Below are 26,406 nucleotides of genomic sequence, written 5' to 3' on the forward strand. Positions count from 1 at the left end.
TGTGTGTGTGTATGTGTGTGTGTGTGTGTGTGTGTGTGTGTGTTCAAGCTGATCTGGGAAAACGGAGTTTTCGGAGCCAGTAGAGGAGTTGGCACAGCGTGCTCCCCACTCTGGCAGAGTGTGCTTCCTTGGCTCAGCTGCCTTCCCCACCACATACCAACCCCTGTCATCCTCTCACTCTTCTCTGAGTGGGAAAGGGAAAGGCTAGAGCCAAGATCCCTTTTTGTGCATGCCATCACTGGCCTCTGACATGCGTCTGGACTGGCCTGGGTGGTCTGGTAGGCAGTCCCTGTGCTGGATCAGGGTTGGGGCAGGGATCTCAAATGCCAGACCCAGCATCCAGCAAGGGCTCAAGAGCTGAGATTGGTGTTGCTTCATGGACCATCTCCCACTTCAACTGAGAGGTGCCAGGACCCAGCGTCCACACTTATCCCTGTGTCCCCAGGGCTACAAGACGTGATCCTGTTAATTCTGAGCCTTCCCCTGGAGTGGTTGTACTTGGTGAATTAGAACTAATACCTGGACAATCATTTATTTATAAGGCACCTTATTAGTAATAACCAGATAATTGCTCTCCTGAGCATTGAGCATGTACCAGTCCTTGTTTTGTAATATCTAATACTCCTTGACACACATTGTCATCCCTACTTTAGTGATCCATGGGCGTGGGCTTGGGCTTGATAGAGAAACCCTCCACCACTGGCTTGTAAATGGCAGATCAGGTTTTATGTCCAGCTCTGTCTGCCTCCAGAGCACTGTGTTTTTATCATTCTGCTCTTCTCCTCATTGGTTCATTTGATCCTCAGTTTAGTTGGAAGGATTGGGTGGGGTTCAGGTGGTCATCAGACTCAGAAAATGAAATGGAGGATCAGAGAGGCTGAGTGACTTGCTAGGGCCACTTGGCTGGGGGTAGAGGTAGGAGTGCCTCCTTATCCTGACTTGGGCTTGCCATGAAGAATCTAGGGAGGGACACAGATGCCATCAGAGAGAAGGTAGAGGAAGAAAGAGTCTCTCTAGAACTCCTTAGCAATTGGTCCTAGATGAGTCCCTCTTGTGTTAAAGTTCTTGTGTTTTAGTTTTGTTTTGTGGTGCTAGGGATGGAACCCAGGGCCTTGTGCATGCTAGGCAAGTGTTCTACCACAGACCCAGCCCTAAAAATCTTAAAGTTGCAGGACCTCAGTTGTTTGACAATAAAGTGCTCAAGGTGGATTAGGGAATGCAGGAGTTCAGTTTTACAAAGGAGGAAGCCAAGAATCAGAAAGTTGAAATGTTTTGCCCTAGATCCCACAGCTATCTCCAAAATCTATCTTTTTTTATACCACAAGCTATTTTCTGGGAACACTTGAGGACAGATGTCTTCACTAGCCCTTCCTCTGAGCTCGACTCTTCCCTTCCAGACCCTTTTATAACATCACCTCCTCCTGGAGCTGCCCTGATTGCCTTCATCTCCTTTCCTGAAAATTGGTGTCTCAGCAGAAGTTAAGTGGAGCCTTGTGCAAATGCCCTAGGGGTGTGCTGCTGGGAGGGGCACGGCCCCCTGTGATGCAGAACTCCATGCTCAGTTTCATCAGTTGGGTGAGTTTGGGTTTTCTTCCAGGTGAGGGGTTTGGGAGGGAGTACCTGCCAGGTGACATGGGACCTGGAAGTCAGGGGACTTGGATTGGAACTCTGGTTTTGCCACCAGCTTACTGTATGACCCTGGTGTAATGTGTCTCTTGCCCATTCTGGGCCTTGATTTCCAGCTCTGCAAAATGAAAGGCTCAGGCTGGAATGAGAGATAGCAAGTCAGTTTAGCTCATGAGCTAGTTCCCATCAGCTGGCGTTAGAGCTGTGTGTTGAGAGGGATTTTGAGGTTCAGTCTGACCTCCATGGGAAAGAGATGGCTTAGTAATGGCTGCTATGGAAGAGGATAGGGAAGGGTAATAGGAGCCTCAGGTTAGCCCTTTCCAGCTTAATAGTCCAGTTCCTGTAATGGATTCCTTTGCCTTTCCTGTTGAAAGCGTAGGTAGCTGGGTTCATCTTAGACTTAGGTATCTCACTGAATGTTAGAGAAGTCTCATTAGCTAGTTAGATACATGATTAAAGGGAACCAAGTGGCCTCAGGGTTGGGTGGGGATGCTGGCAGGGCCCTAAGACTTGCTGTTGTCAGGATTGAGGGAAGATTTGGAGAGTCCGTAGTGTAGGGAGACCCCAGGCAGAGGCCTAATGTCGAGAGCTGGAAGAAAACACGGCTTATTCCTGGGCAGCTTGTGTGAAGTCTCTTGAAATTTTAGGGGAAGGGCAGTAGTTCCTCACCCCTGGAGGACAAATCAGAACTGAGTTCCTTGGCGGCTGCAGGAGTAGATGACAGTGACCAGGGGGAACTTCAGAGGGAGGTGTTGTAGTTCAGTGAGATCATGGGAAGGGTCCCTTACTTGAGGTGTCATGAACTAGGCTGGGGAAGAGGCAGGCCTACTCAGAAGCAGAGGAATTGTTCAAGTGACTTTTGTGGAAAGGATTTAGCTCATTTAGCAATTCAGAACCACTTCTGTGTGACATGCTGTATCGTGTCCTGCTGGCCCCTCATCACCCTGCCCCCATCTCTGCCTTCTCCCCCTTTCCATCCCTGTGATCTGAAGGCTCTGGGGTTGCTACAGAGTGGATTTCCCTCTTTTAGGGACTAGGTGTCCATCTCTGTCTTTCTCTGACTTACCTTCCTGAACTAGAGTGACTGCCAGAGAAGCTAGAACTCCAGTCCTGAGCCCTCCACTGTAGCATGCATTTATAGATTCAGTTCTCCTAGTCAAAAGGACTTTTCTGGACCATCTCTTCTGACCCCTTTATTTAATACACAGATGAGGAAGCCAAGGCACAAAGAAGTATGCACAAGGAATCTGTTCACGTTCTAATCCACATCATGATTTCTAACCCTTCCAGGCTGCCCCACTAGGGTTCCTGGACAGAGGGTCAGGACCTAGGACTGTGGGTCAAGGGTGTGGATCTGGCTCCTCTGCCCACCTTGGGGAGTGGCCTGCAGGCTGGGCTTCCCCAGACATTCATCAGTTCTCCAGTTCTCCCCGGCGGTTAAAGATGAGGAAATGGCTCTGTATGGTGCAGTGTCCTGGATGTCAAGCCATCTGTTTGTAGGTTCAATTCATTATTCATAAGGAAACTTGAGCTCCCAAAGTTGGCAGGGTCAGGATTTCTGTCTCTTATCTCTTCTTTTCTCACCCTGGGGTGGTACTCACCAGGAAAGTATTTGCTTCTCCAGGTATGGTCTGGGGGTGGGGATGTCCCTTAGATGCTTATGCCAGCTGGGAGAGTCTGGGACAGAGACAGGGGGTTTTCTTATCATAGGCACTGGCCTTGCAGTTTTTTCAAAGACCTTAGAGACCCAGGGCAGAACCAGAGATTGAGGAATGGCCACACATCTTTGGATGAGCTGTCAGTTGAAGGGACAAAGGCTGCTGAGCACATCTATCTGTTTGTAGAAACAGGAAACCTGCATTTGAGCCCAAGCCTTGCCACTTCCTATCTGAGTAGGATGGACAACTCCTTTACTTCTCTGAGACTGATTTTTTATGTGCCATGTAGAGATAACTATGCACCTTGCAGAAATGTTAGACTAAATTAGACTTGTGCCCTGGCAGATTCCCATATCAGATAAGCCCTGTCCCACCTTCCACCAAAAGACCATGCAGATATCCAGAAAACCATACAAACTGGCACTGGAGCTGGAAACTAAAGAGATCATCACAGGCCAGAGTCCAGGGGGACTTTCCGATAGCTGCAAAGCTGATGGGGGATGGAGTAATACAATCCGGGTCTTTGCACACATCACTGGGTGAGTGAGAGCAGTCCAGACACAAAGAAGGCAAAACAAGGCTTTGACTCATCCCCTCTGTCAGCCCTAATTCACCAGGCTGGCAGGAGCCATGCTGACCGGGAGTCCAGGTGACCACTCTCCCCTGCCTGGGGACTGTCTTTCTCATCAGCCAGAGTGGTGTCTTCCCTTTTCCACCCCCATTTTCCTCCCCTTTCTGTGTTCTTTTGGAAAGTCAAATTTTCTCGGGGTAACAGGCCTGAGGGCAAAGGGTCAAACAGAATGCCCTGAACCCTGGGATGTACATCTGCCCAGGAAGAGAACCGTGGGCTGAGACAGAACCAGGAAGGTGCTGGGTGCAGAGCATGGCTTTCCCGTACTCTGCCTGAGCAGAGGAGCTGACTGCAGCACTGGGCTTTGTAGCTGAGTCACAGAGGCTGACAGCTGGAGACCCCCTGCTCTGTATGAAATAGGGCTGCCAACCCATGATGCCCCCTCCCTCAGAGTGGCTCTCAGAGTCTTCTGTCCTCCTCTTCCAGCACTTATTGTAACCACCATTAAATATTTAATTGCATAATTAGTTACTTACTATCTATTTCCCCTTCTGGACTGGAGGCCTTGGGAGGGCAGGACCAAGTTGGCTTGGCTCACTGCTATACCCTTGGCACTCAGCATTGGCCTTGAAATTTTAGGAAATTAAATATTTGTTGAATGCAGCTAATGAGAAGAGTAAATTTCTGTACTCTGGAAAGGAATTTGGCAATACAGTCTAAGAATCCAAAAACCATTTATGCCCTCAGTATCAGGCAGGATGCTTTTGGATGTAGCAGAGAGCTCTAATTCAAACTGGCTTAGCAATGGAAAATGTATTATCTCTTAGAACTGTAAGACCAGAGAAAGGCAGACTCCAGGTGTGGCCTAGTGACTTTGGGGTCTATGTGCTGTGTTACCCTCCACAGCACTAGTTTCAGACTCTGAGTGGGCCTGCTGTGGGGCAGGGACAGACAGACAGACAGACACACCAAGACCCCCACCTCTCTTGTAAGCATAGAATTCAAGTCTCCCTTTAGGTTGAATTGGGCCAACTTAGTCATATGCCCATCCTTGGACAAGTGAGAGTCACCATGGGGAATGCCATTCACCAATTGTCCAAAACTAATCAGGATCTGCCTCTAAAACAAGGACAGGGTAGGACCTGGACAAAACCACTACTCTACCAGGATGTAGGAAGTGGGACAGCACATTGGGAAAGCTACCAGCCATCCCCACACTCTCCCACTCCCCAGTCCATTTCTAGGAGTCAATCCCTAGGACATCAGCAGACTAAACCAGTGCAGAAAGATGTTTATTTCAGTGATTATTTAAAAGAGGTGAGAGAAACTTGGACCTGATTCAAGAGGTAGCTGTATTGAAATATTTAAGTCAATTATGCTACCTTTTTACAACAAACTATTATGATGGCTTTAAAACCTTTTTACAAAGTGTTAATGACATTGGGAAATACTTAGGATATAATGTTAGATGAAAAATACCAGGATATAAAATTGTATTTACAGTATGAGTCCGATTATTTTGGTAAGGAGACTGGAAGGAACTGGGTTAAAACACTTGTGGCGGCTGCCTCTCAGCAGTGCAGGGAAGGGTGATTTGGGCCTGCTGCTTCATGCTTTTCTGAACCATCCCCTTCACCCAGGAGGACCCCTTCCTCCGGCTGCACAGGCAGACCTGGTTTGTTCTCCCTGTTCTTATTATTTGCTATGGAAATAATCAACCCTAAACTGGCTGAGTGTTCTCTCTGCTGTGATTCTGTTCCTGGCACTTCACCTGTGCTATCTCATTTCATTCTTACAGTAGTCCTATAAGGTAAGGGCTTCTATTCCTCATTTTGCTGAAGTGTCTCCTGAGATCCCAAGATGTTTGGTCACAGGGTCACACAGCTAGTGCCTGGAGACCTTTGGAATTCAAGCCAAGGCCATCTAATTCCACAGCCTTGGTCTTCACTACCAAACCAGGTCACCTACCATTTCTTCGTAGCCACGCACTAAAATGAATAGTCCTGTTTACTGAGCCAGACCCTGTGCATGCCCTTGATATTAATTTGTTCATTTAATACTTACAGCCTCAGAGAGGCTGATGACTTGCCCAGGGTTGCACAGCTAGGAAGTAGTGGAACTGCTGTCGATTTATTGGGGTCTCATGTGGAATCTCTTTGTCTCCCATCACACTGCAGAGTTGCCTGAGCCTCTGCTGTCCCTGGGATCATGTTTAACGGGGAGCCAGGTCCAGCCTCGGCTGGAGCCTCCAGGAATGTTGTGCGGAGCTCCAGTATCAGTGGCGAAATCTGTGGATCCCAGCAACCTGGGGGCGGGACTGGGACCACCACTGCCAAGAAGCGGCGGAGCAGCCTGGGCGCCAAGATGGTGGCCATCGTGGGCCTGACCCAGTGGAGCAAGAGCACACTCCAGCTCCCCCAGCCAGGTAAAGGGCACAGGGCACAGAGGGGTGGGAGTGGGTCACTTTGCTGTGAGTACTCAGGTACTGAATTGGTAGATGTGCTGCTTTCCCACACCCCACCTAAATATATACTGCTTCCCACATACTAGGTGCTGTTGTGTGCCCAGTAGGTATGCTGATTCCTGTTATCCTCAGCCCCTCCAGGCATGCACAGAAGCACAAAAAAAGCTAGGCACATGTCCCAGATTACGTAGCTGGGGAATGGTGGAGCCTGGATTGAAACCTGAGTAGTTGGCTTCCTACTTCATGCCCTGAACTTTTATACTTACACATTAATCAGCAATTGTTTATGAGACACCCCTTTGTTCCTGGAACCATGGTCAGTGACACCACAATTTTACAGACATGCATGTATAAGATTCAGTCTCATCTATCATCTCCAAGTCCACTGAGCAGAAACAGCCACATAAATAGTTACATAGTCATACATGGATGTTTCAAAAAGAAACTAGAGAAACACACACAAAGATTCATGGTTTGTACAGTCACATAAGTAGAGTGCCCAGGTAAGCCACTCATATATATGACAAGGAAAGCATGCAGTGATCATTCTCATTCAGACTATACACGACAACAAATAAAACCAACCAGAACCATGGTCCTCTGAGTACAAATGCACAGACTCAGATCACAGAAGCATGTCATACTTGGGTGTGCACATGCCTTACACAGCCACATTCACGCACCTTAACAGCTACATCCTCATGAAAACGTACACATTCTCAGTATCCACTTACACAATCCCAGATGTACTCAGACTGGTAGGGACCCACCTTATCACACGCAGCCACACATGGAGCCCACATCACAGAGCTGCCAGCCCTCCCCACCAAGACCCCCTCACTTTGTGGTATCAGCTCAGACACCAGCTGGTTTTGTTTTAAAATCTCTTCCTGCTTATTTTGCTCAGAGTAACAACTTCCCCGAGAAACCTTCAAATAGGCAGCTGGATGGGGGTGGTGGGGGGCAGGGTTGCCGGAGGATCCAGGGAGAATGCTCATCAAGACTCCCCAGTTGAGGCTGGGGGTGGGGGCCTTTTCCAGGCCTTAAAATAGATTTTTACAAAAACCCTTAACAGGAGCACACGGGATGGTCTTTTCCAGCAATCAAGCTGTGATGTGGTTTCTGGCTCAGGGAGGGGCTGGATAAAGGAGGGGCTTGAGGTTATTAGTGCCTTAGGGTGGGCAGTGCAGGCCTGGGACTCAGGAGTGAGGGAGGTGGGGATTTGGCGATTCAGAACTTGGGCTAGGACAAGGATAGGGGTAGGACCAACGGGCGGGATTAGGGCCGGGGTATTACAATTAGGAGGTCACAGAGGTGTTAGACCCCAAGGGTCTGGCTTTGGGAGACCAAGCCCAAGAATCCAGTCTCAGGTCCAAAAGTTTCTCTTGTCCAGAGTGATTGGGTGGTACAGTCTCCCAAGGCCAAGTCAGGGGCCTGAGTCCCTGGGAGCCATTGCGATGATCTGCGTAGACTTCACAGACAGCAAACAAGGTTGGGGCAGATGCCAAGAAGACCTTTTTGCCTTGGGAGGAGATGAATAGCCATGGGACTTCTGGATCCCTGTCTCCATGGTATGTAAGGGCACTGCTGAAGGCCTGGGGCTGGGACCAGAATTGCCCAGATGCCCTTCTAACTGAAGGTCCCTATGAGTCATCTAATTGGTGAATGTCAGAGCAGGAAGGGCTCCTCGCGGTCATCTAGTTCACTGTACTCATTTATGACAAGCATTCAAAGCCTGGGGAGAAAGCATTTTCCTGGAGAATGAATGACCCCAGGTGGCCTCTGAAGCCACACCCTGTCATTTACTAGGTGATCCATTCTGGCATGTTACTCCATCTCTCAGCCTGCTTCTTATTTGTAGAATAAGGACAGTAATACATGCCTTGCATTGTTGTCCAGGGGTTAAATGAGATAATGAATGGGAAGGTGGCCAACCTCGTTCCTGCCACATGGGAGACACACAGTGAAGTGTTGGTGCCATTATTGTTATCCGTGGGCACAGTAGAGTCAAAAGAGAAGTAAGACCTTTCTGGCCTCCACACCTCTCTTTATTCCTTTTCTCAGTTAATTTTTTTAAAATTTTTTCTCCAAGCCTCGAGGATGCCAGTGTCCCAGCATGGGGCCGCCTCCTGAGTGGAAAAGTCTGGCATGAGAGGGATGTATACAGCCAACTCACCATGGGCATTGGCCCTGGAACTGTTGTTCTGGGGAAACTTCCCAGAAGGGTGCCCCCTGCCGCCTGCCGCTGCCCCCAGATGGGATGGCTCAGTTCCCTGCAGGGCTGGGCTGTGTGAAGTTGGTAGGAATTCCTCTCCTGGACCCAACCTTCTGGGCTCTGGGTCTGCCCTTCTCAGTTGCCCCCTTTATTTAGTTTATCTGTACCCTGCTTCAGCTAGAGCCCTGCCCATCCCTCTTTGTTTCAAAGCCTGTGCCCTAGTTCAGGCCTCATAATACCTAGCCCGAGTGCTGTACCAACCTCCTTCCCGGTTCCCCTGCCACCCCCTACCAGTTTATTCATCATATTGCCCTAGAGTGGACTTTCAAAAACTTATCCTGGTGCTTTAGAGGACTAGTCCTGGCTCTGTATCTCCCCGTGGGACCTTTGGGAAGTCACTTTCCCACTGGGTTTCAGTGTTTCTTCTGTGAAATGGAGCTAAAAATGCTCCCTCCCAGCTTCCTTCTAGATCTATAATTCTCTAAGTTGTGGGAGCAATGAGAATGGTTAGGTCACGGCTTTTAGGTCCCAGGACACAGGTGAAATTTGGTCTGGAATTAGGCCATGCACGACTGCTTCAGCCCCTGTCCAAATAGAGCTTCTCTTTTCAGTACCAAGGACAGTGGCTTTTCTGTCCTGGGCTCTCTCTAGGCTCTGGGTCAGAGGTCTCAGGATCATTCCAGAAGTTGTCCCTTCTGGTATATTGCTGCAAGCTGCTACTGCCCCTCCCTTGTATGGTCAGGGAGGGAACCATCCCAAATGGTTTTTCAGTTTTTCAGTCTCCAGGGACTATAGAATTATTGTAAGCAAGTTGGCCTGGTGCTCTAGAGAGAAGCTACATAAAGTTATTCCCTGGATGGATAGGGGGTTGAAACTGCACAGGGATGAAGCCGGTAAAGGACTTTTCCCCTATGACTGCAAGACCTTTATCCTCCCCCGAAGACATGGAAATTTCTCTCTGATGAGTCATGTCACAAATAGATGGGGTGTTGGGAGGGGAGAGAAGTAGCATGCCAGCTGACTGGGAGTCTAAGGGCCTGGAATTTAGTCCCTGTTCTTTTGGCACCTGGACCTCAAGATTCCTATTTGAGAAATGGTATAGGGGGCTAGCAAAGTATCTCTTACCACTTCAGGGTCCTCTGACTCCCCCATTCAAGGATTCACATTGGATTGGGCAAGTCTTAGAAGTTAGATTCACTTCCAAATGGGTCAGAGCTTTCCCAAACTCTAAAAGAGTGTGTGCTGAGGGGGTGAGGATGTTAAGGGGGAGGAAGGGTAACTTGCAGCCCTCAGAGCCCATCTGTCTTCTAACTGGGTTAGAGGGGATGTGGCAGTTAGGAGCCAAGGACAGGGAGAGTCCTCCTACACTCCCCATATTTACCCAGCCCTCTGTGTATGTGGTGGGTCACACACCATGTGTGGGTGGGCACTGTTGTGTGTGATCGAGTGAACTGGTTCAACTGCAGGTATTTTACACACCAAAATGTCACATATGTGTAATCTGACTGCATTTGACAGAGTATGTCATGTACGTATATATGACTAAGACGTGGTGGGACCATTCATGACTGTGAATTTGTACAAACATACACATGACCTCCTATGTGAGATTATTGTATTCATATATGTGATCATCAGCATTTGTGTATATCTGCTTATAATCCTCTATGTGAAAGAAATACGTATGAGCTGATGCGTGTGTGTGAGACACACACACAGTGATCTCACTGATCCTGGATATGCTAGGTATTCCAGTATCCCGGGCGCTAGGCTGATTTTACAGAAGTCATTCCTTTTACGTCCCAACTTTGTTCCCATCACCTTCCATCCACTGCCACCCCATCCACTGGTGACACTAACCCTCTCTAGCTTCCTCCCCAGGTGGAGACTTCTTGAAAGAAATGTAGGGTAAAGTCTCCTTATCCCAGGCTGGGGTCTTGAACATCTCTTCCCCAACCCACTGCTGGATGGGAGCAAACTGCTAGGGTAATCAGTTCCCTTAGCCTTACTACTTTCAGAGGCTGTGCCTTGCACCCTTCCCTCAGGCCTCCCCCATCTCTGTAAAGAACCCCACCCTTAATTTGCTGGGGCGTCTAACCAATGACAGCAGGATCTCCTTTGATACAGTTTCCATCCAAGCCCCACCTCCCTATGAAACTCCTCTGGCCAGCAGGCTTCTGCAGGGAAATCCTGCAAACCCTCAGTCTGTCCCCACCCCACCTCCCAAAAGGAGAGTAAATCTGAAGGGACTACACTGAAAGCTAAGGAGGTTGCTATGGAAAACCAGGTAGGATGGTACGCTGCTAGGAGAAGGAGAGTGCCCCGTGTCCCCTGTCAGGCTGGGAATGGGGGCTGGGCAGGGCATGCCATGTATAGGATACAGAGGCACAGGGCAGGCTTGCCCTGCACAGCCTCATGGGCTCTTCTGCAGACCTTTCTTTCAAAGCCAGAGTGAATTCAGGTCTGGTTAACAGTCCCGCTCACAGTCTTGCTTCCCTGAGGGCCTTACCAGCTTGCCACACACGTGCCCCTCTGGACCTACCTTCAGACAGCAAGTTTGTTTGAGAGTGATCAGGCTCCCCTGGTTTTGTTTGTTTGTTTGTTTTAATAGGTCCTATGAAGGTATCAGAGAAATACATTGTGGGGTCTGGGTGTGATGGGGTCCCTGAGGGGACCTGGAAGAAGGAAAGTAAATCTTATAGGCATACTTTCCAGAAGAGTAGGGGGAGAGGGAGAGAGGGAAGGAACACAAGTTTGGGGGCAAGGGCCGAAGTAGAGCAGGCAGGTGGCATCAGGAGGAGGGTAGAGGCCACTCCGTGCAGCTCTGCCTCATGCCCCTCTCCAACTCCACCATCCTGACGCTCTAGCCATCTTTCTAGTCCACTTTGTGTCGCTGCTCCTGGCAGGGCCAGCTGTCAGGCTATAGACCAGCTCTGGAGGTGGCTCAGCCACGCCCACCTCTGCACTGTCCAAGGGGCCTCAGTGTGTTTTGAACTGATTTCCTCCCCCTTCCTTGGGGTGGGGTTCTCAGAAGGGGCCACCAAGAAGCTACGCAGCAACATCCGGCGGAGCACAGAGACTGGCATTGCTGTGGAGATGCGGAGTCGCGTCACTCGCCAGGGCAGCCGGGAGTCCACCGACGGGAGCACGAACAGCAACAGCTCCGACGGCACGTATGTGCGCCCCTGCTGAGCCCATTCTATCTCCTCCCCCTCGACTTGGGTCACACAACCAGCAGGAAGATCTTCCTGTGTGGTTTCCAGTCAAAATGTCTGGATTCCCCTATGCCTCTGCCTCCCTTGTTTCTTTCCCTGGACATGCCATGCCTGGCCCCCAGGTCTTCCTATTGCTCCATTGGAATGCTCTAGAGCCCAGGAGCAGTGAATTCCTTTTGTGTGTTTCAGAAAGGGACCCATACCTCCTGCCTCCTACCACTTTCATGCCACCCTGCTCAGAAGGAGAGGGTTGGGAAGGAAAATAATCCGAAATTACCTTTAACTCTGAAACCATTGTTATGGCTCAGATGAGTGGAGTTCTCACAAGTAGGCTTTCTTGGAGCTTAGGAAAGGAGATTGGACTAGATCCGTGTTTTTAAAATTGTCAGCAATGACTCATCGGCAAGACATAAAATCACCATAATGGGTCAAAACCAGCATTAGGAAAAGAAATAGAGAACTCAAGTATATCCTATGGGGCTGGGGTTGTGGCTCAGTGAGGATGAATTACCTTGTGTCCTTTTGTTTCAGTTTTACACATATAGATATACTTTGGTCTGTAGTAGGTCATGATGTTAGATCCTTTTCTTACATTCAGGTTGCAATAAAACATTTGAAAGTTGCTGGGTTAGATATTCCTTTAGATCTCTTCTAAATCTGTGAAACTATGGTTGATGACTAACACTTTCTGCTTCTGCTTTATCAAGGCCCTGTGATTTCCAGTCTCAGGATTCTGGCCTCCATTATTAATATTCAGTGATCATGTCTCTTTGCTATATAGTCAGTATTTCTGAGGGATTGGTCCCAGGACCCTCACAGACAAAAAATCCAAGGATGTGCAAGTCCCTTACATAAAATGGTGTAGTATTATATATAACCTGTGTACATCATCCCATTACTTAAAGTAACCTCTAGATTACTTTTTTTTTTTTTTTTTTTTTTGTGGTGCTGGGGATCGAACTCAGGGCCTTGTGCTTGAGAGGCAAGCACTCTACCAACTGAGCTATCTCCCCAGCCCTAGATTACTTTTAAGACCCATGTATTAAAATGTACATATAATGGAAATAGTTGTTAGGCTATATTGTTTAGAAAATAATGACAAGGAAAAAAGCCTGCACATGTTTAATAAAGGCACCATTTTTTCTTTAATATTTTCATCCTGTGGTTGGTTGAGTCTATGGATGTGGAACCCATGAATACAGAGGACCTATCATACCTACTTCCATGAATGAGAATACCTGCTACATTTAACTTGACTTGTCATGCACAGAGCACCATTGGGTACCTCAGATCAGTGATTCCTGCCCTGGAATATACCTACTGTAATCAGCCCAGGAAAGGTGATCATTTAACACTTGTAACCATCCCAGGGAACATGGGAACTACCATTATGTCTGTCCGTGAGTGAGGAAACTGAGGCAAGGAGAAGGGGAAGAACCTTGCTCAATGTCACGGCTGTTAAGTGGGTGGAGTCAGCATTCACATGAAGGCCATTTGACTCTATAACCTTTAGTTAAAGCTCCACCCACTCTACACTAAGCTCCTAGAAGTCTGTGACCTTGAGAGTCTACATTTCTTTAAGCTCTCAGGTCCTATTGTTATAAGAAGGTGATACTGGATGATTGCTGATCATGGTCAATAAAAAGTGGGTGTCGTGAAGCCTTCCTGGGGAGTGGAGGAGACTCAGTGTAGTGGGGGAGACATAGCCTCTCTGATGAGCATACCCCTCCCTGCCTGTAATTGGCCATTCGGGACTCCAGGCCAATCTGTCCAACAGGGATTCTTTCCTGCACAGCCTTTAATATGTCTAGCCAGATCTTAGTACTTTGGTCCACTATAGCCCCTGAGCAGGCCTGGGCCAACCCTTACTCATTTGTCCTTTGTCTGCTGGCCACACCCAGATGTCTAGGTTTGAGGACATGAAAAAACAGCACTTTTCTCTTGATGACAGCAGTAGCAGCAGCAACACTAACTGCCATTTGTTGTTTCCTGTTTGTCCAGAACTTTTCCTGTACCGTCTGCCCTAGCCTGCACCATAGTCTGTGAGTTGGGCATCATCTCTGTTTTGTAGGCAAGGCAAGTCTTGCACCTCTTGAAGCCTCTGTTTTCTCATCTGCAAAATTGGATAGTAGTTCCTACCACACACAATGTTTGTAATGTTTAAGTGACACAGTGTGCTGGGTGTGGTGGCACACACCTGTAATCCCAGCAGTTTGGGAGACTGAGGCAGGAGGATGGAAAACTCACAGCCAGCCTCAGCCACTTAGTGATACCCTAAGCAATTAGTACCTAAGCAATTAGTGAGATCCCATCTCAAAGTAAAAAATAAAAAGGGCTAAGGATGTGGCTCAGTGGTTAAGTGTCCCTGGGTTCAATCCCTGATACCAAAAAAAAAAAAAAAAGACACAGTACTCGTGAAACATTTAGTGCCCTGTTGGCACCTGGCCAGCTTTCAATCACCAGCAGTTTTTCTTGTTACTATTTCCAGGACCCCCATTGCCCTGGACCACCCACCATCTCTTGCCATTCATCTCAACCCTATAATTGTGTTATTTTGGTCTCAGTTGCTGTTCAGGGCACCACCTTGTAGTTATTGACTAGGATTTTAAATTTATGGTCAAATCAAACCTCAGTTCTTAGAATTTGCTCCAGGCATTGAGATTTCTGGCCTCTCTGGTTCTTGGCATGGACATCCTCTGGTGAGAAACACAGATGTCCAGCAGGTCCTGCATTTTGAGGGTCACCTCAGAAATCCCTGGAACTTGAAGATTGAAAACCATCATTATGAGATTTTAAATGTTGTCTCTTCAGTGACATCAAAGAATTTTTCTTCAATATGCAGATACGAACAGTTGTTTGTCCAGTCAGATTAGTGCACTCATACTGTGCAGAGGAGAAATGAGGCACAGAGGGAGGAGCCCCGTGCCCAGGGCAGATCCTGTCCACCCAGTGCTGCCAGAGGCTCTTACAGGCCCCTCTGCCGCCTCCTGCAGGTTCATCTTTCCCACCACCCGGCTGGGAGCTGAAAGCCAGTTCAGTGACTTCCTGGATGGGCTGGGACCAGCCCAAATTGTGGGGCGACAAACGCTGGCAACACCTCCCATGGGTGAGTCTTCCTGAGGGCAGCAAGTGGGGAGTGGGGTGATGGCAGCCAAGGCAGGGAGGGTGAGCTGGTGGTGGTGGTGCTGCTGCTGGGGTTCATGACAAGGCACAGGCAGCAGAAAGGAGCCCGCCCTCAGGCTTTGGTGCCAATGAGTTGGTGGAGTGTTCATCAACCCCTCCCTCATCAAAGAGGGGAGGAAGGGCCGCCTTTCTCTGCCTGCTGTCCCGCAGCACTTTTAGAGCATGTCCCCTCCCTCACCTCACTCAACCATCACCTGCATGTAGCATTGGCTGTCCTGGAGTTGATTCACCAATTCTCTGTGGAAACTTGGACAAGTCACTTCCCTTCTTTGAGCCTCAGTTTCCTCATTTGTAAAATGGGGATAATAATACCCTCTTGAGTTCTGCAATCTCGCACCAGCTGATTGAGCTCCTTTCTATTAAGTTGCTTTGCATGAGGTCTTTTAATGTGCTCTGTAGAAACTGAGCTGATTTGACCTGTTACTTCTAACAGTGCCTGGCACCTAGAAGCCATCTAGTAAAGTTCTCATCCCTCTTCCTTGCAGCTAGGAAGGACATTCTGAAGCCTTGGTCCTCGTAGCTCAGTCTGGCTCATTTCATGCACTCTCAGACTACTCCTCCCTCCCTCAGGCTGTGTTGCTTTAAGCAGCTCCTCTCCAGACTGGCTTCACCAGAGGTGCTTCCTGCCTCCCCTCCCTTCCCCATCAGTCTGGCCTGAGCATTATCTGACCCAGATGCCCACAGTTGGCCCCTGTCCAGATAGTGCTCGATCTTTGACCCTCCCAGCAAAAGAGGAAGGCAAGGTGCACAGTGGGTCTGGTCCGGGGCCAGGACTCTTTCCACAGCATTCCCCGTCTTCCTTGAAAGGGCCCACACACAGCCCTTCTGGAAGAGGGATCCACGGGCATCCTCAGAGAGGCAGTGTCAGCTCTCATCTGGCTCTGGGCTGGATTTGCCTAATTCCCACCCTTTTCTGGCAGCCTCTTAAGGGCCTGGGGAACCTGCTTTCCCTCTCCTCTAGACCATGAATTGAGAAGCAGAGCCACATCCACAAGGCTAACGTGCCATCACAGCCTAGAACTTTTGTGCGTGGTTCCCCCTTGTGTCCAAAACTGGGAAAGCAGGTTTGCATTTCCTCTCCTTGGTTTGGGAGTGAGATATAGCCAGACATGGAGGAGATTAATTCCCAAGACCCTCCTTTTCCCCCCTGAAGAGGTCAGGAATCACTGCAGGAAGATGAATTCTAGGATGCCTCCTGAAAGCAGTAAATCCCTGTCTTCTTTCATATGCAAATGTGAACAATTGCATAATGGCTCAGAGAATCTGAAATGGGTGGCTGAACCAGAAATCTGGCCCATTTAATTTTCTGGATCAGGCTTATGATTATCTATTGCTTTGAAGGCTGTTCCACGTGTCTACTGCATAATTCTAAATCCATGATGAACAAAGCTAAGAGTTCCTAGAAATCACGTAATGCTATGATTCTACACATGGGATCTGACCTTGCTGGACACAGGATCTGACCTTGTGAGTGCTCAGCTCTCTGTGCTCCTCTGGCAAGGGATTGAGTGGCCCCATTCCCAGGTAGTGCCTTGTGTCCTGGGCCAACTTGGCTTGGCATCACTTCCCACTGACACTCGTTCAGTATTTGTTTGATACATTAATGGGAGTGGCTGAAGACTGCTGCAGGGGAAGATGAAGAAGAGAGAGCACACAACCTTCCTGACGCAAGAAGCTCTCTGTCCCCAAACTTGCCTATTCTGTTTAGTGAAACAGAAGCCTCCTAGTCAGCCAGATGATGGGAGTCTGGCAGCCATTTGTTGTGACCCAAGCATGCCCCTTGAGGGTCATGCCCCCATCCCAAGCCACAGGATCTATCAAACTGTTTCTCAGTCACTTTGAAGTGGTCTCTTTAATTTTAATTTTTGGTACTGGGATTGAACTCGGGGTACTTCACCACTAAACTACAACTCCAGTCCCTTTTATTTTGAGACAGGGACTCACTAAGTTGCTGAGGCTGAACTTTCAATCCTCCTGCCTCAGTTTCCTGAGTCACTGGAATTATAGGCATGTACCACCTCACCCAGCATTTTAAAGTGATCTCTAAGAGCCAAGTGCTGCGTGCCTGTAATCCCAGTGACTTCAGAGTCTGAGGCAGGAGGATTGCAAGTTCAAGACCAACCTTGGCAACTTAGTGAGACTCTGTCCCAATATAAAAAACAAAAAAGAACTGGAATATAGCTCAGTGGTATAGTGCCCCTGGGTTCAATTCCCAGTACCAAAAATAAAATAAAATTTAAAAATATGAAGTGGTCTCTGAGAACAGTCTGACACTTGCAGCTTGCTCCATCATGCTCCCTTTGTGGTGATGCTGTAGTGTCCCCTGCAGACTGACATGCTCGCCAGAAACTGACTACCCCCACCCCCCACCGCCCTGTCTGACTGACTCTGCCTGGATTGTCCCTCTTTTCCCTTGCAGGAGATGTGCACATTGCTATCATGGACCGGGGTGGCCAGCTGGAGGTGGAAGTGATTGAAGCTCGGGGCCTAACCCCAAAACCAGGCTCCAAATCCCTCCCAGGTGAGGCTGAGCAGCTAGGAGAGGGACTTGGGAAATGGAGGTCCTGGAAGGGAGGGGTATGTAGCTGAGCTGTGTGTAAGTTCTCAGCTCCCATTGGCCTAAATCAGTGTTCTTGACAGTGGAGTACTCCTTCCCTAGAAGGCCAAAGAGCAAGGTGGGGGCAGGGGAGGATGGAGGGGTCAGTCTCTTCCTCCTGCTGTGCACATCCTACTCACCCTGCTCACCTCCAGGGTCCCCTGGAGGTTGGGAATAGGGCAGGCCATAGCTATCTCTCTGGGACTATACCATTCTTTCCCTCATCCCTCAGCTACCTATATCAAGGCTTACCTGCTTGAGAATGGGGCCTGTTTGGCCAAGAAGAAGACAAAGGTGGCTAAGAAGACCTGTGATCCCCTGTACCAGCAGGCTCTGCTTTTTGATGAGGGGCCCCAGGGCAAGGTACTGCAGGTGAGTGTTACAGGACCAGTGGGCCAGGGCAGACTCTCAAGAACCAGAAATCATAACAAAGTTTTTCAGTGATGATTCACCCTATGTCAAACACTGTACCAGGTAAATTATTTACATTGTCCATTTATTTTCACAGCCCCAGTGAGGTGTCCTTGTCCCTGGTTGATTGATAAGGAAACCAAGACTTTGGGTAGCTGAGATGCTCCCCAGCTTGTACAGCTGGCAGGGAGAAGCAGGGTTCATTTCCGTCCTGCCTGCTCCTGCTGCCTGGTGCTGATGTTCACTGTGAATCTGGGGGCGGAGCTTTGCATTAGGTGCTTTCCAGTTATGATCTCATGTCGTCCTTGAGACTATCCTGTAAAGCAGATGTGATTCCCCCCATTTTACAAATGAGAAAACAGGGTCTTGGGAAGATAAAGTGATTTGATTGAGGTTTTAGTGAGCGACTAGCAGAACTGAGTTAAGACCAAGTCTGGGTGGCTCTCATCTCAACCCCTTGAGGGTGACAAAGCCCTTTCATGCTCTGTGTGTCCTTGGCCTTCATAGCAGTACTATAAGGGAGGGCTCACCAGGCCGCCTCCATAGACAAAGGCTCTGAGTTCAGGTGGGCATTTAGCACAGTGGCGGGTCTGTCTCTGAGCTTGATTCTGGGTCCGAATTCCAGCAGACACTCACTAGCTATAGATGGTATATCATGGAGGCTGAAAGATGGCAAGTACAGAGCCTAACATCGCGCCTGGCACACAGACAGCCACTCACCAAGTTATAATGGTGGTGGTGGCAATTGGCTTTGGCTGAGCATAGAAGTGACAGAGAAGAGGCTAGAGTCAGGCCTGCTTGGGCCATGTGTCTTCTGTTAGCTTTCTGTTTGTAGCAAATACCTGAGATACTCAAATCAGAAAGAGGAAGTTTTATTTTGGCTCAGTTTTTGATATTTCAGTCTGTGGTTAGTCTGCCCCACTGCTTCTGGGCCTGTCACGAGGCAGTGTGTGATGAAAGTGAAAAAACACTGCTTTCCTCCTGGCAGCTGGGAAGTGACAAGAAAGAGGAAGAGACCTGAACCCCACTATCCCCTTCCAGGACACACCCCCAGTAATCTAAACCTCTTACCAGGTCCTACCTCTGAAAGGTTTTCACCAGCTCCCGCTAGCGCCAAGCTAAGGGCTAAGACTTTAACACCTGGGCCTTTGGGGACGTTATCCAAACCAGAGGGCTCTTCCTCTGGGCTGGGGTGTTTCTGTGACCAGGGCCCTTGAGTTGTCAAACTGAAAAACCACAGAACCCTAGGGTTCTGGGGTAGGGGGCACAATATCATGTGTCTGTTTAAAAACACAAAGTTGAATATCACTGAGCTAACCTGTTCCCCACCCCCAGAGTTATGAATGGAAACACTGAGGTGCGCGAGGGCCGGGGACAGATGCAAGGCACATAGGGAATCTGCAGTAAAAATGGAGCCATAGTGGGGGGCCCTGGACTCAGTCAGCTGAGAGTGGGGAAATTGTCAACTAGGATGCTGGGAGGCCCTGGAGTCGGACACACCCAGAATCTAACCCCAGGTCTGCTATAGATGACTGTATCTTTAGGTTAGTTAATTAGCTTTTCTGAGCTATGGTTTCCTCTAAGTAGAAATACTAATACACACTGCACACCTACCCACGTGGGTTGTTATAACAATTGAAATAACACATGTAAAGTCCATAGGATCGAGTCTGGCACATCTTAAGTGCTCAGAAAGTTATTGCCCAAAATCAGTCTGGGTTCTGGCTCTCTGTCCCATCTGTGCCCTGGCAAAACTTATAGTTTCCTAGGCCAACTGCCCAGTCCTGGAGCTGGAGAAGAGTGACTCAGCTCCTGACTCTTCCTCCCTGTGGCAGGTGATCGTCTGGGGAGACTATGGCCGCATGGACCACAAGTGCTTCATGGGCATGGCCCAGATCATGCTGGACGAACTGGATCTGAGTGCTGCGGTCACCGGCTGGTACAAACTCTTCCCCACCTCCTCCGTGGCAGACTCCACGCTTGGATCCCTCACCAGGCGCCTGTCCCAGTCCTCCTTGGAGAGTGCCACCAGCCCTTCCTGCTCCTAAGGACCTTGTTCAGGACCAGAGGCCGGGTGGTGGTGTGAGGAGGTGGCCTGCTGGCCTCCATCTCCCCCCCTGTACATAGTCTCTGTGTCTTTCTGGACCCCTTGTCCTGCTGCATGCCTGTTGGCTACTGGGCTTGTCCCAGCTGGCAGTGGAGATGTGTGTGTGTGCGCCTGTGTGTGTGTGTGTGTGTGTGTGTGTGTGTGTGTATCTCTTGTTTTATCTATTTGTTTGTCTGGGTACAGTCAGTCCTGGTGACCACATGGGCTGGAATCCATGTCTCTTTGTATCTTGTTGAAAAGAAACCCAAAGGAGTATTGTGTGGACATGACTCGCCCCGAGGAATCTCTGAGGTGGAAGTGGGGGATGAGGCCACTGGCCTGTCCTGCTTCACCTACTCCCCGGGGCAGAGCCTGTGTGTCCCCCGTGCCTCCTCTTGGTGGTCTCTGCTTGGTTCTGTCTTGTCTTTTGTTCCACCCTTTGCCTCTCCCAGCATTGCTGCTCTTTTTTGAGGAATGTAGCATCCACTGCAGCGGGCCACACTGGGCTCCTCGGGGGACCCCCAACCCGAGCCGCTCCGGCAGCTCTCCCCACCGACTGCATCCTGCAGCACGTAGCATGCTCACTCAGCACCCTGGCCAGGGCCCCTGGGAGGCAGAAGGTGTCCTGGGAGTAGAGGGCTTTGAGATTGCTTTCCCCCAGGCTGGAACCACCTGCTTCCTGCCATCAAGCAAAGAGGTCTTAGCCCCCAGGGTGCTGGTCAGGTACCCTAGAGGGCAGAGCCAGGTGCCTCCCTCAGCACTGTTCAAGGCCTTCTCTCCTCCCATCCACCCCTCCTCCAACATGCCAAAGGAGCTCTCTGGGGAGCCAGGAGGTCGGCCTCAGTAGGGATGTCATCTGTCAAAGCAGACAGTCTCCCCCTCCCCCAGGCCCAGAAGTCGGCCCTGTCCCACTATGGGCTTGTCCCTAGTGGGGCCTGGCTTGCTAAGAGGCGCTGAGGGCAAGGCTGTTTGCTGGAATGAGGCTGAGGCTGACTTGCTCTGAGCTGCTGTTGGGAATACTGTCCGACCTTTGGGGAGGAGCTACATGAAGGTGTTCATCTGGGGCTTCTAGTCCTTGCTTATTTCCAGATGAGAGTCCCTGTCACACACACTTAGGCTCCAGCCTCCTGGCTCCATGAGTGGCCTGGCTCTGGACTCTAATCTGCACAGTCACCAGCTCTGTACAAGCAATACTTAACCCCTCTTGGCCTCCCTGCCTTCTCGCACGATCCTGCTGCCCTCCAGGAAGTGGCCTGCTCTGGGCACCCCAAATGCCTCTGCTTTATTTCTCACCTTTGTCGAGTTGGGGCTTCTCCCAGCACTTAGACCCTTATTTGACTGATGGAACCTATTGTGGGGGGAGATGTCTGCTGGGAATCCTGAAGTCTGACTTGGGAATGTCACATGTGTCCCTCTCCCTCCTCAGTCTAGGGTGAAGGGTGTGAGGCTGCCCTGGAGAGGGACAAAGCAGCCCTGGGTTCATGTCTGGGAGGGAGGGAAGAGGTGGCAGGAGGGGTCAGCGTAAGGGGAAGGCTGGCTGGCTGCCTCTTCCCCAGCTCTCATCCTCAAGTGCTAACATCTAGCCCAAGTGCCTGGGGCAAGGAGAACTGCCTGGGGTGGCAGGGCTGAGGTCTTGGGGCTGACTGCATTCATACCAAAGCTGATGGCAGCGACCATCTCAGTCCAGAGGACCTCCTTGTCTGCAAGGATCTTTACTGAGCTGAAGCCAGAGTCCTGTAACCTCCCTCCCAAGAAAATGAAGGGAAGCCAGGATCCCAAGGGTCCTGCCACAGACAGAAAGTAAATGGGTAAGGGCAGGAGGGAAAGGAACAAAACTGACTTCTGTCTCCTGCCGAGCCTCTATCCTTGCATGTCCAGAGAAGAGATCCATGTGTGCACAGAGGATGAGAGGTGGCTGGACTGTTTCCTCTTTAGGCAGAAGATTCTCCCCAGTCCTGCTTGGACTGGAAATACATGCATTTCCCATGTTCCTAAAAGTGGGACAAAGGGCTCTGTACTCTTTGACCCCAGTGGGGGCAGGGAAGGGAGGAAACACTTGCCAAAGGATATTTTGCCTCCTGTTTGGGGTGTATTCACCTCTAGAACAGTCACACTCTGGATAGTGTGAAAATACACCTTTGGAGTGGAGGAAGTATGAGTGACCCACGGATAGCACAGACATTTGCTGATGGGATCTGTCAATATCCTCGTGACTCTGGGCATCCCGGGTGGCCCTGGGAGAATGAGAGTGCTGCCAGCAGAGAGGCTGCCCCTTGTAGCTCTGGGTCTTGGTTCCCCTTGCCTCTGGGAGGGTCAGCATAGGGTGAGGGGCCTGATGTGCTGGTAACTTGGGTTGACCATCTACAATCCCTGACTGTCAAAACTGCCCAGGAGTTGGGCCCCTCTGCTACTCCATCTCTCTGTGGGAGGCAGTTCCCTGCAAACGACCTTGGGGAATTCTTTTTAACACTGTACGAATAAGTTACTAGCCTCCACCTGGATCCCCCCCCACCCCAGGGTGAGGGTGCATGAGGCTGACAGGTATGCAGGATGGAGAGTGGCTGCATTAAGGGTCTGTCCCTCGGAGTTCTGGATGCTCGGCTTGTCTGGGAAACCACTCTGGAGCTAGCCTGTCCCAGAAGAGGAGAGCGCACAAGTGTGACTCCTGGCCTGCCCTGCCCTGCCCTGGGCTGGAAGAGACCTGCCCTCTGAGGAGGAGACGGCGGAGAAGGAAGGAACATGATCCTTCTGAGGCCTCCCTACAGTGGAGCCAACTCGGCTGCTCCCTCATCCCCAGTGAAACCCGACAGTGGCTCCAGGAGAGGGTGTCATTCCATCTCCTCTGGTCGGGTAGGGTTCATTGAGGATGTGGCAGAGACAGGAGTGGCCCTGCATGGTGCTGGGCTGTGGTCCGGGACGGTGATGGATGACTCATAGCATCTGTCTTCATATTTCTGCTCTGCTCAGTGTCCTACTTTCTTCATGGACTCCTTCCCTTTGGGAAGTCTGCAGTGGGCCCTTGATATGAAGCAGGCTCCAGTAAGTGGGCCAAGTCCTGGTTCGACAAGGAGGATTTGATCCTTCAGGGAAGACCATCTCCAGAAGTACTCCCCATCCGGTCTCTTCTTCCACCCAGTTCTGCTAGGAAAGGAGCACTTAGGTCTTGGGATCGCAGGTCCCATTCAGTGCCAGCATTCTGTGCGGCTGAGGCAGAACCTAGGAGAGCTGCAGGGAGGGCACCTGAATCACTCCTCACTTATGGAATCACTGCCGGTTGGAGACTGAGGTCAAGCCAGCTCTCCCAGGGGCCTGACTCCCACCAGGGAAGCATGCCTGAGCTCACTCTTACTGCCAGCCTTGAGGAGAGCAGAAGCCTCCATTTTTAAAGACAATAGAGCCCACCAAGGGCACTTCTTTGGAAATGAAATGTAGCACAATCCTGAACTGCGATGCCAGGGGCCCTGACATGCATCTTGGGGCTGTACTCCCAGGCCCTGCTGCCCAGGAGATGCTGAGCTGCTCCTCCTCCCCTGGGGTCCCAGGGCTCCTGATACCTCACGTTCCCCTCTGCCCTTGGCCCAGAAAGCAGCAGGGCTTTGATAAGGCTGCTCTTCTGTTTCCCTGATTGCTTCCAGCACTGTGCAAACTCTGCAAGAAATTGCTGCCTTTGTCTGATGTAGATGAGCCGCTTCACACCAGGGTGGCAAGAGGTGGCCCTTTTTTTCAGGGCAGAAGGTCGTTGGGCAGTATCTCTGCAGTGGCTGCAGGGAGGTAGAAAAGAGGGCTGCTTCCCTGCCTCCTTTTTCTTCCTCTCCTCAGAGGTGACTTCTCCAGTGTCCTGACAGGTAGAAAGATGCTTTAAAATGTTGCTTCCTCTACTGGACTGTCTTTCATGGGATGATCAGGGAGGAGATGGAAATGTAGACTCATCCCCTGCTTTCTCCCTCCAGTCTGCTTCTCACCCAGCTCAGAAGAGACCACGACAAAACAACATCATCATGCTGGAAGAGCAGGGGAGGTCCACCAGTCAGGTGTGTCCTGATGGTGGCTGGATTGGCCTGATATGGCTTGGAAAGGTTTATTTTGAAAGAGTGCCTGAGCCTCTCAGAGCAATGTCAGTGATGCCAAAGAGAGCAACCTGGCCCCCTTGGGCACCAGCTCTGCTGGGGGAGCTGCACAAGTGCAACTCACGTTGGCGTGCCCAGGCGTGGGACCTTGTTCTCTGACAAAGGGCTTAATCTTTCCATGTAGCAAAGCAACTCCCCCTCCCCCCAACCCCGAGCTTGGGCTTCTGCAGGCCCAGCATGGCTGTGCCGGTGCAGGAAGCCACATCGGTGAGAGGAACTTCCATTTTCCAGGGTCCTGAACTGGCCTGGGGCAGGTGCTTGTTGAAAAGCATAATGTTACTGCTATGGAGAAACCTTCCAGGGCTCTGGCTGGAAATTTGGCCAGCAAGGATGGGGCCTTGGGCCCCCCAAGGAGTTGTATCATCCAGGAAGGGTCCTTGAGACTGGGTTCCAGACCACTCAGCTAACAGAAATGGGGCCTTGGAACTCCAGTGGCAACTGAGCTTCTGCTCCATTAGCCAATGACCTGGATGGGGACAGTTGCTCTATACCATTTTGCCAGAAGCGGTGACCTTGCGAGAAACTCCTCACTTTTCTAGACCTCGGCTTCCTCATCTGCAAAATCAGAGCCTCAGCTAGTTGGAGCTAGCTGTGGAGGGTTGCAAGCGTGGTGCACCTGGTTTCATCTAGCCCCTGGTGCCCAAGCTGGGCACAGTCCTGATCCTGTCCGCACCCAGATGCTGCTTCTGACAAGAACTCTGGGAACCCTAACACGTTCTGCTTTCACCCTTCCATAGTTTGCGCTCCCTCCTTTACTCTTGTGTCATGATGAAAAACATTTAAGGGTTGTCTACAACAGACAGTTTTCAAGGGGCTGGTGTGATGTCACCTCTTTAGTTGCATCCTGAGTAGGTCAGTGTCCCCATGAGCAGATGAGGCTGGGTCACCCTCACTTCTGCTTCTAGATATCAGTGGGGAGAGCTGAAGACCTGAGTTTTAAAGGAAATGCTCTTGGATGGGAAGAAAGAGGGAACTTATTTCCCTTTGGAGTATTTTGCTTTTTAAAACCATTCCTCCCTCCAAAACGTCTTTTACACACATCATCTCAGAAGGCAGAGTGGCTGCTTCCCTAGGGAAGGGCCCAAGAGTTCTGTCAACCCCTTTAGCATTAAAACTCACAGAAGGCAGGAACCCCTTTTTTAGAATTTCCAAATGCACCCTGCAAAGAGAGAGAGAGCTGTTAGGGACTGACAAGCACACTGTTTAGATAAGAAGCAATTTGCCTTTTATATCCGTGCTCTATACATTTTCTATGTGCAGCATCTTTCCAAACGTGTGGTTCCTGGGTGGCAGGTGGACAGCTGGGAGGGACTGCCGGCTGTTTTGTACGATGTCCTTGCCAATTCTCTCGAGGAAAAATATCCTTCACATGGCTTCTGCATGTACAGTATTTGGGCAGCAAAAATGATTAAAGTCCATTTGAAATTGACCTTGTGTTGCATTTGTGGAGGCAGTTCTTAATTCTAGGAGAAAGAAAACAGGTTTCCAGGTGACTGAAAAGGGAAGAGGGACGAGGCATTGCTTGAGGCAGGAGAGAGCAGCACATCTCAGAAAAAAGCATGGAAGGTATGACCTGGCCTCTGCCCCTGGCTGGCGGGTCTGTGTTGCCACAGCTGTGTTTTGGGCTATGGGAGTTAGACTGGTCAGGCAGCTTCCCAGCTGTCTTCTAGGGCTCCTGCTTACTGGCCTTCAAAGCTTTCTGTTCCACACACTCCACAAGGGATGTCCAAATCGAGGGGAAAGTAAAGGGGCAAAAGAGCTGCTCAGGCATATGGCTGGGTCAGTCTTGCTAACTTCAGCCACACCTAATATAAGCAGTTGACCTCTAGTACTGTGAACTACAACTATAACTGATCCTTGGAGCACCCCTTGCCTTCCTTTCAGAGGGGCAGAAAGGTATGTTAACATTTGGTCACTTCTAGAATTGTCCTCTTGGGTGGGACTGGCGAGCACAGAAGAAGGATGAAGGGAGTATAGCGTCTTCATAGCATGTGCTGGCCAGGGGAAAGGCTGACATCCTGCATCCCGGAGCCCTCCAGGGTGACCTCTACTGTGGTGTCTCGGGCCCTTGGCCTTGCAGTGTCCATGGGTATCATCTCTTGAGGGACAGCTCAGGAGACTACTCTGGCAATCCCCAGGATTCTGGTTTTTACTTCTTACCTCTCAAAAGGACAAAAGGGCAGACAGTGAAAACTGAGATCCAGAGAATGAAATTCTGAAGGACATTGTTCAGACAGAAGGAACATAGTACACG

General features: G+C 50.2%; 1 protein-coding gene across 2 annotated transcripts in view; it reads left to right on the forward strand.

Moving 5' to 3' along the window:
- Rims3 (regulating synaptic membrane exocytosis 3) overlaps positions 1–25,564 on the forward strand; it is a 40,071-nt gene extending 14,507 nt beyond the window's left edge. The window contains exons 2-8 of one of the 2 annotated variants that reach the window (XM_047528956.1): positions 1,398–1,575; positions 6,033–6,280; positions 11,566–11,707; positions 14,743–14,855; positions 17,352–17,453; positions 17,761–17,900; positions 19,775–25,564. In XM_047528956.1, coding sequence (XP_047384912.1) covers positions 6,064–6,280; positions 11,566–11,707; positions 14,743–14,855; positions 17,352–17,453; positions 17,761–17,900; positions 19,775–19,987 — 927 coding nt within the window. In that variant the 5' untranslated portion in view covers positions 1,398–1,575; positions 6,033–6,063 and the 3' untranslated portion in view covers positions 19,988–25,564. The remainder of the gene's footprint in view (positions 1–1,397; positions 1,576–6,032; positions 6,281–11,565; positions 11,708–14,742; positions 14,856–17,351; positions 17,454–17,760; positions 17,901–19,774) is intronic. The other variant, XM_047528966.1, reaches the window with a different exon arrangement.
- The last annotated feature ends 842 nt before the right edge of the window (positions 25,565–26,406 follow it).

The sequence above is a fragment of the Sciurus carolinensis genome, chromosome 1 (assembly GCF_902686445.1).
Source record: "Sciurus carolinensis chromosome 1, mSciCar1.2, whole genome shotgun sequence".
In the NCBI taxonomy this organism is placed as follows: domain Eukaryota; kingdom Metazoa; phylum Chordata; class Mammalia; order Rodentia; family Sciuridae; genus Sciurus; species Sciurus carolinensis.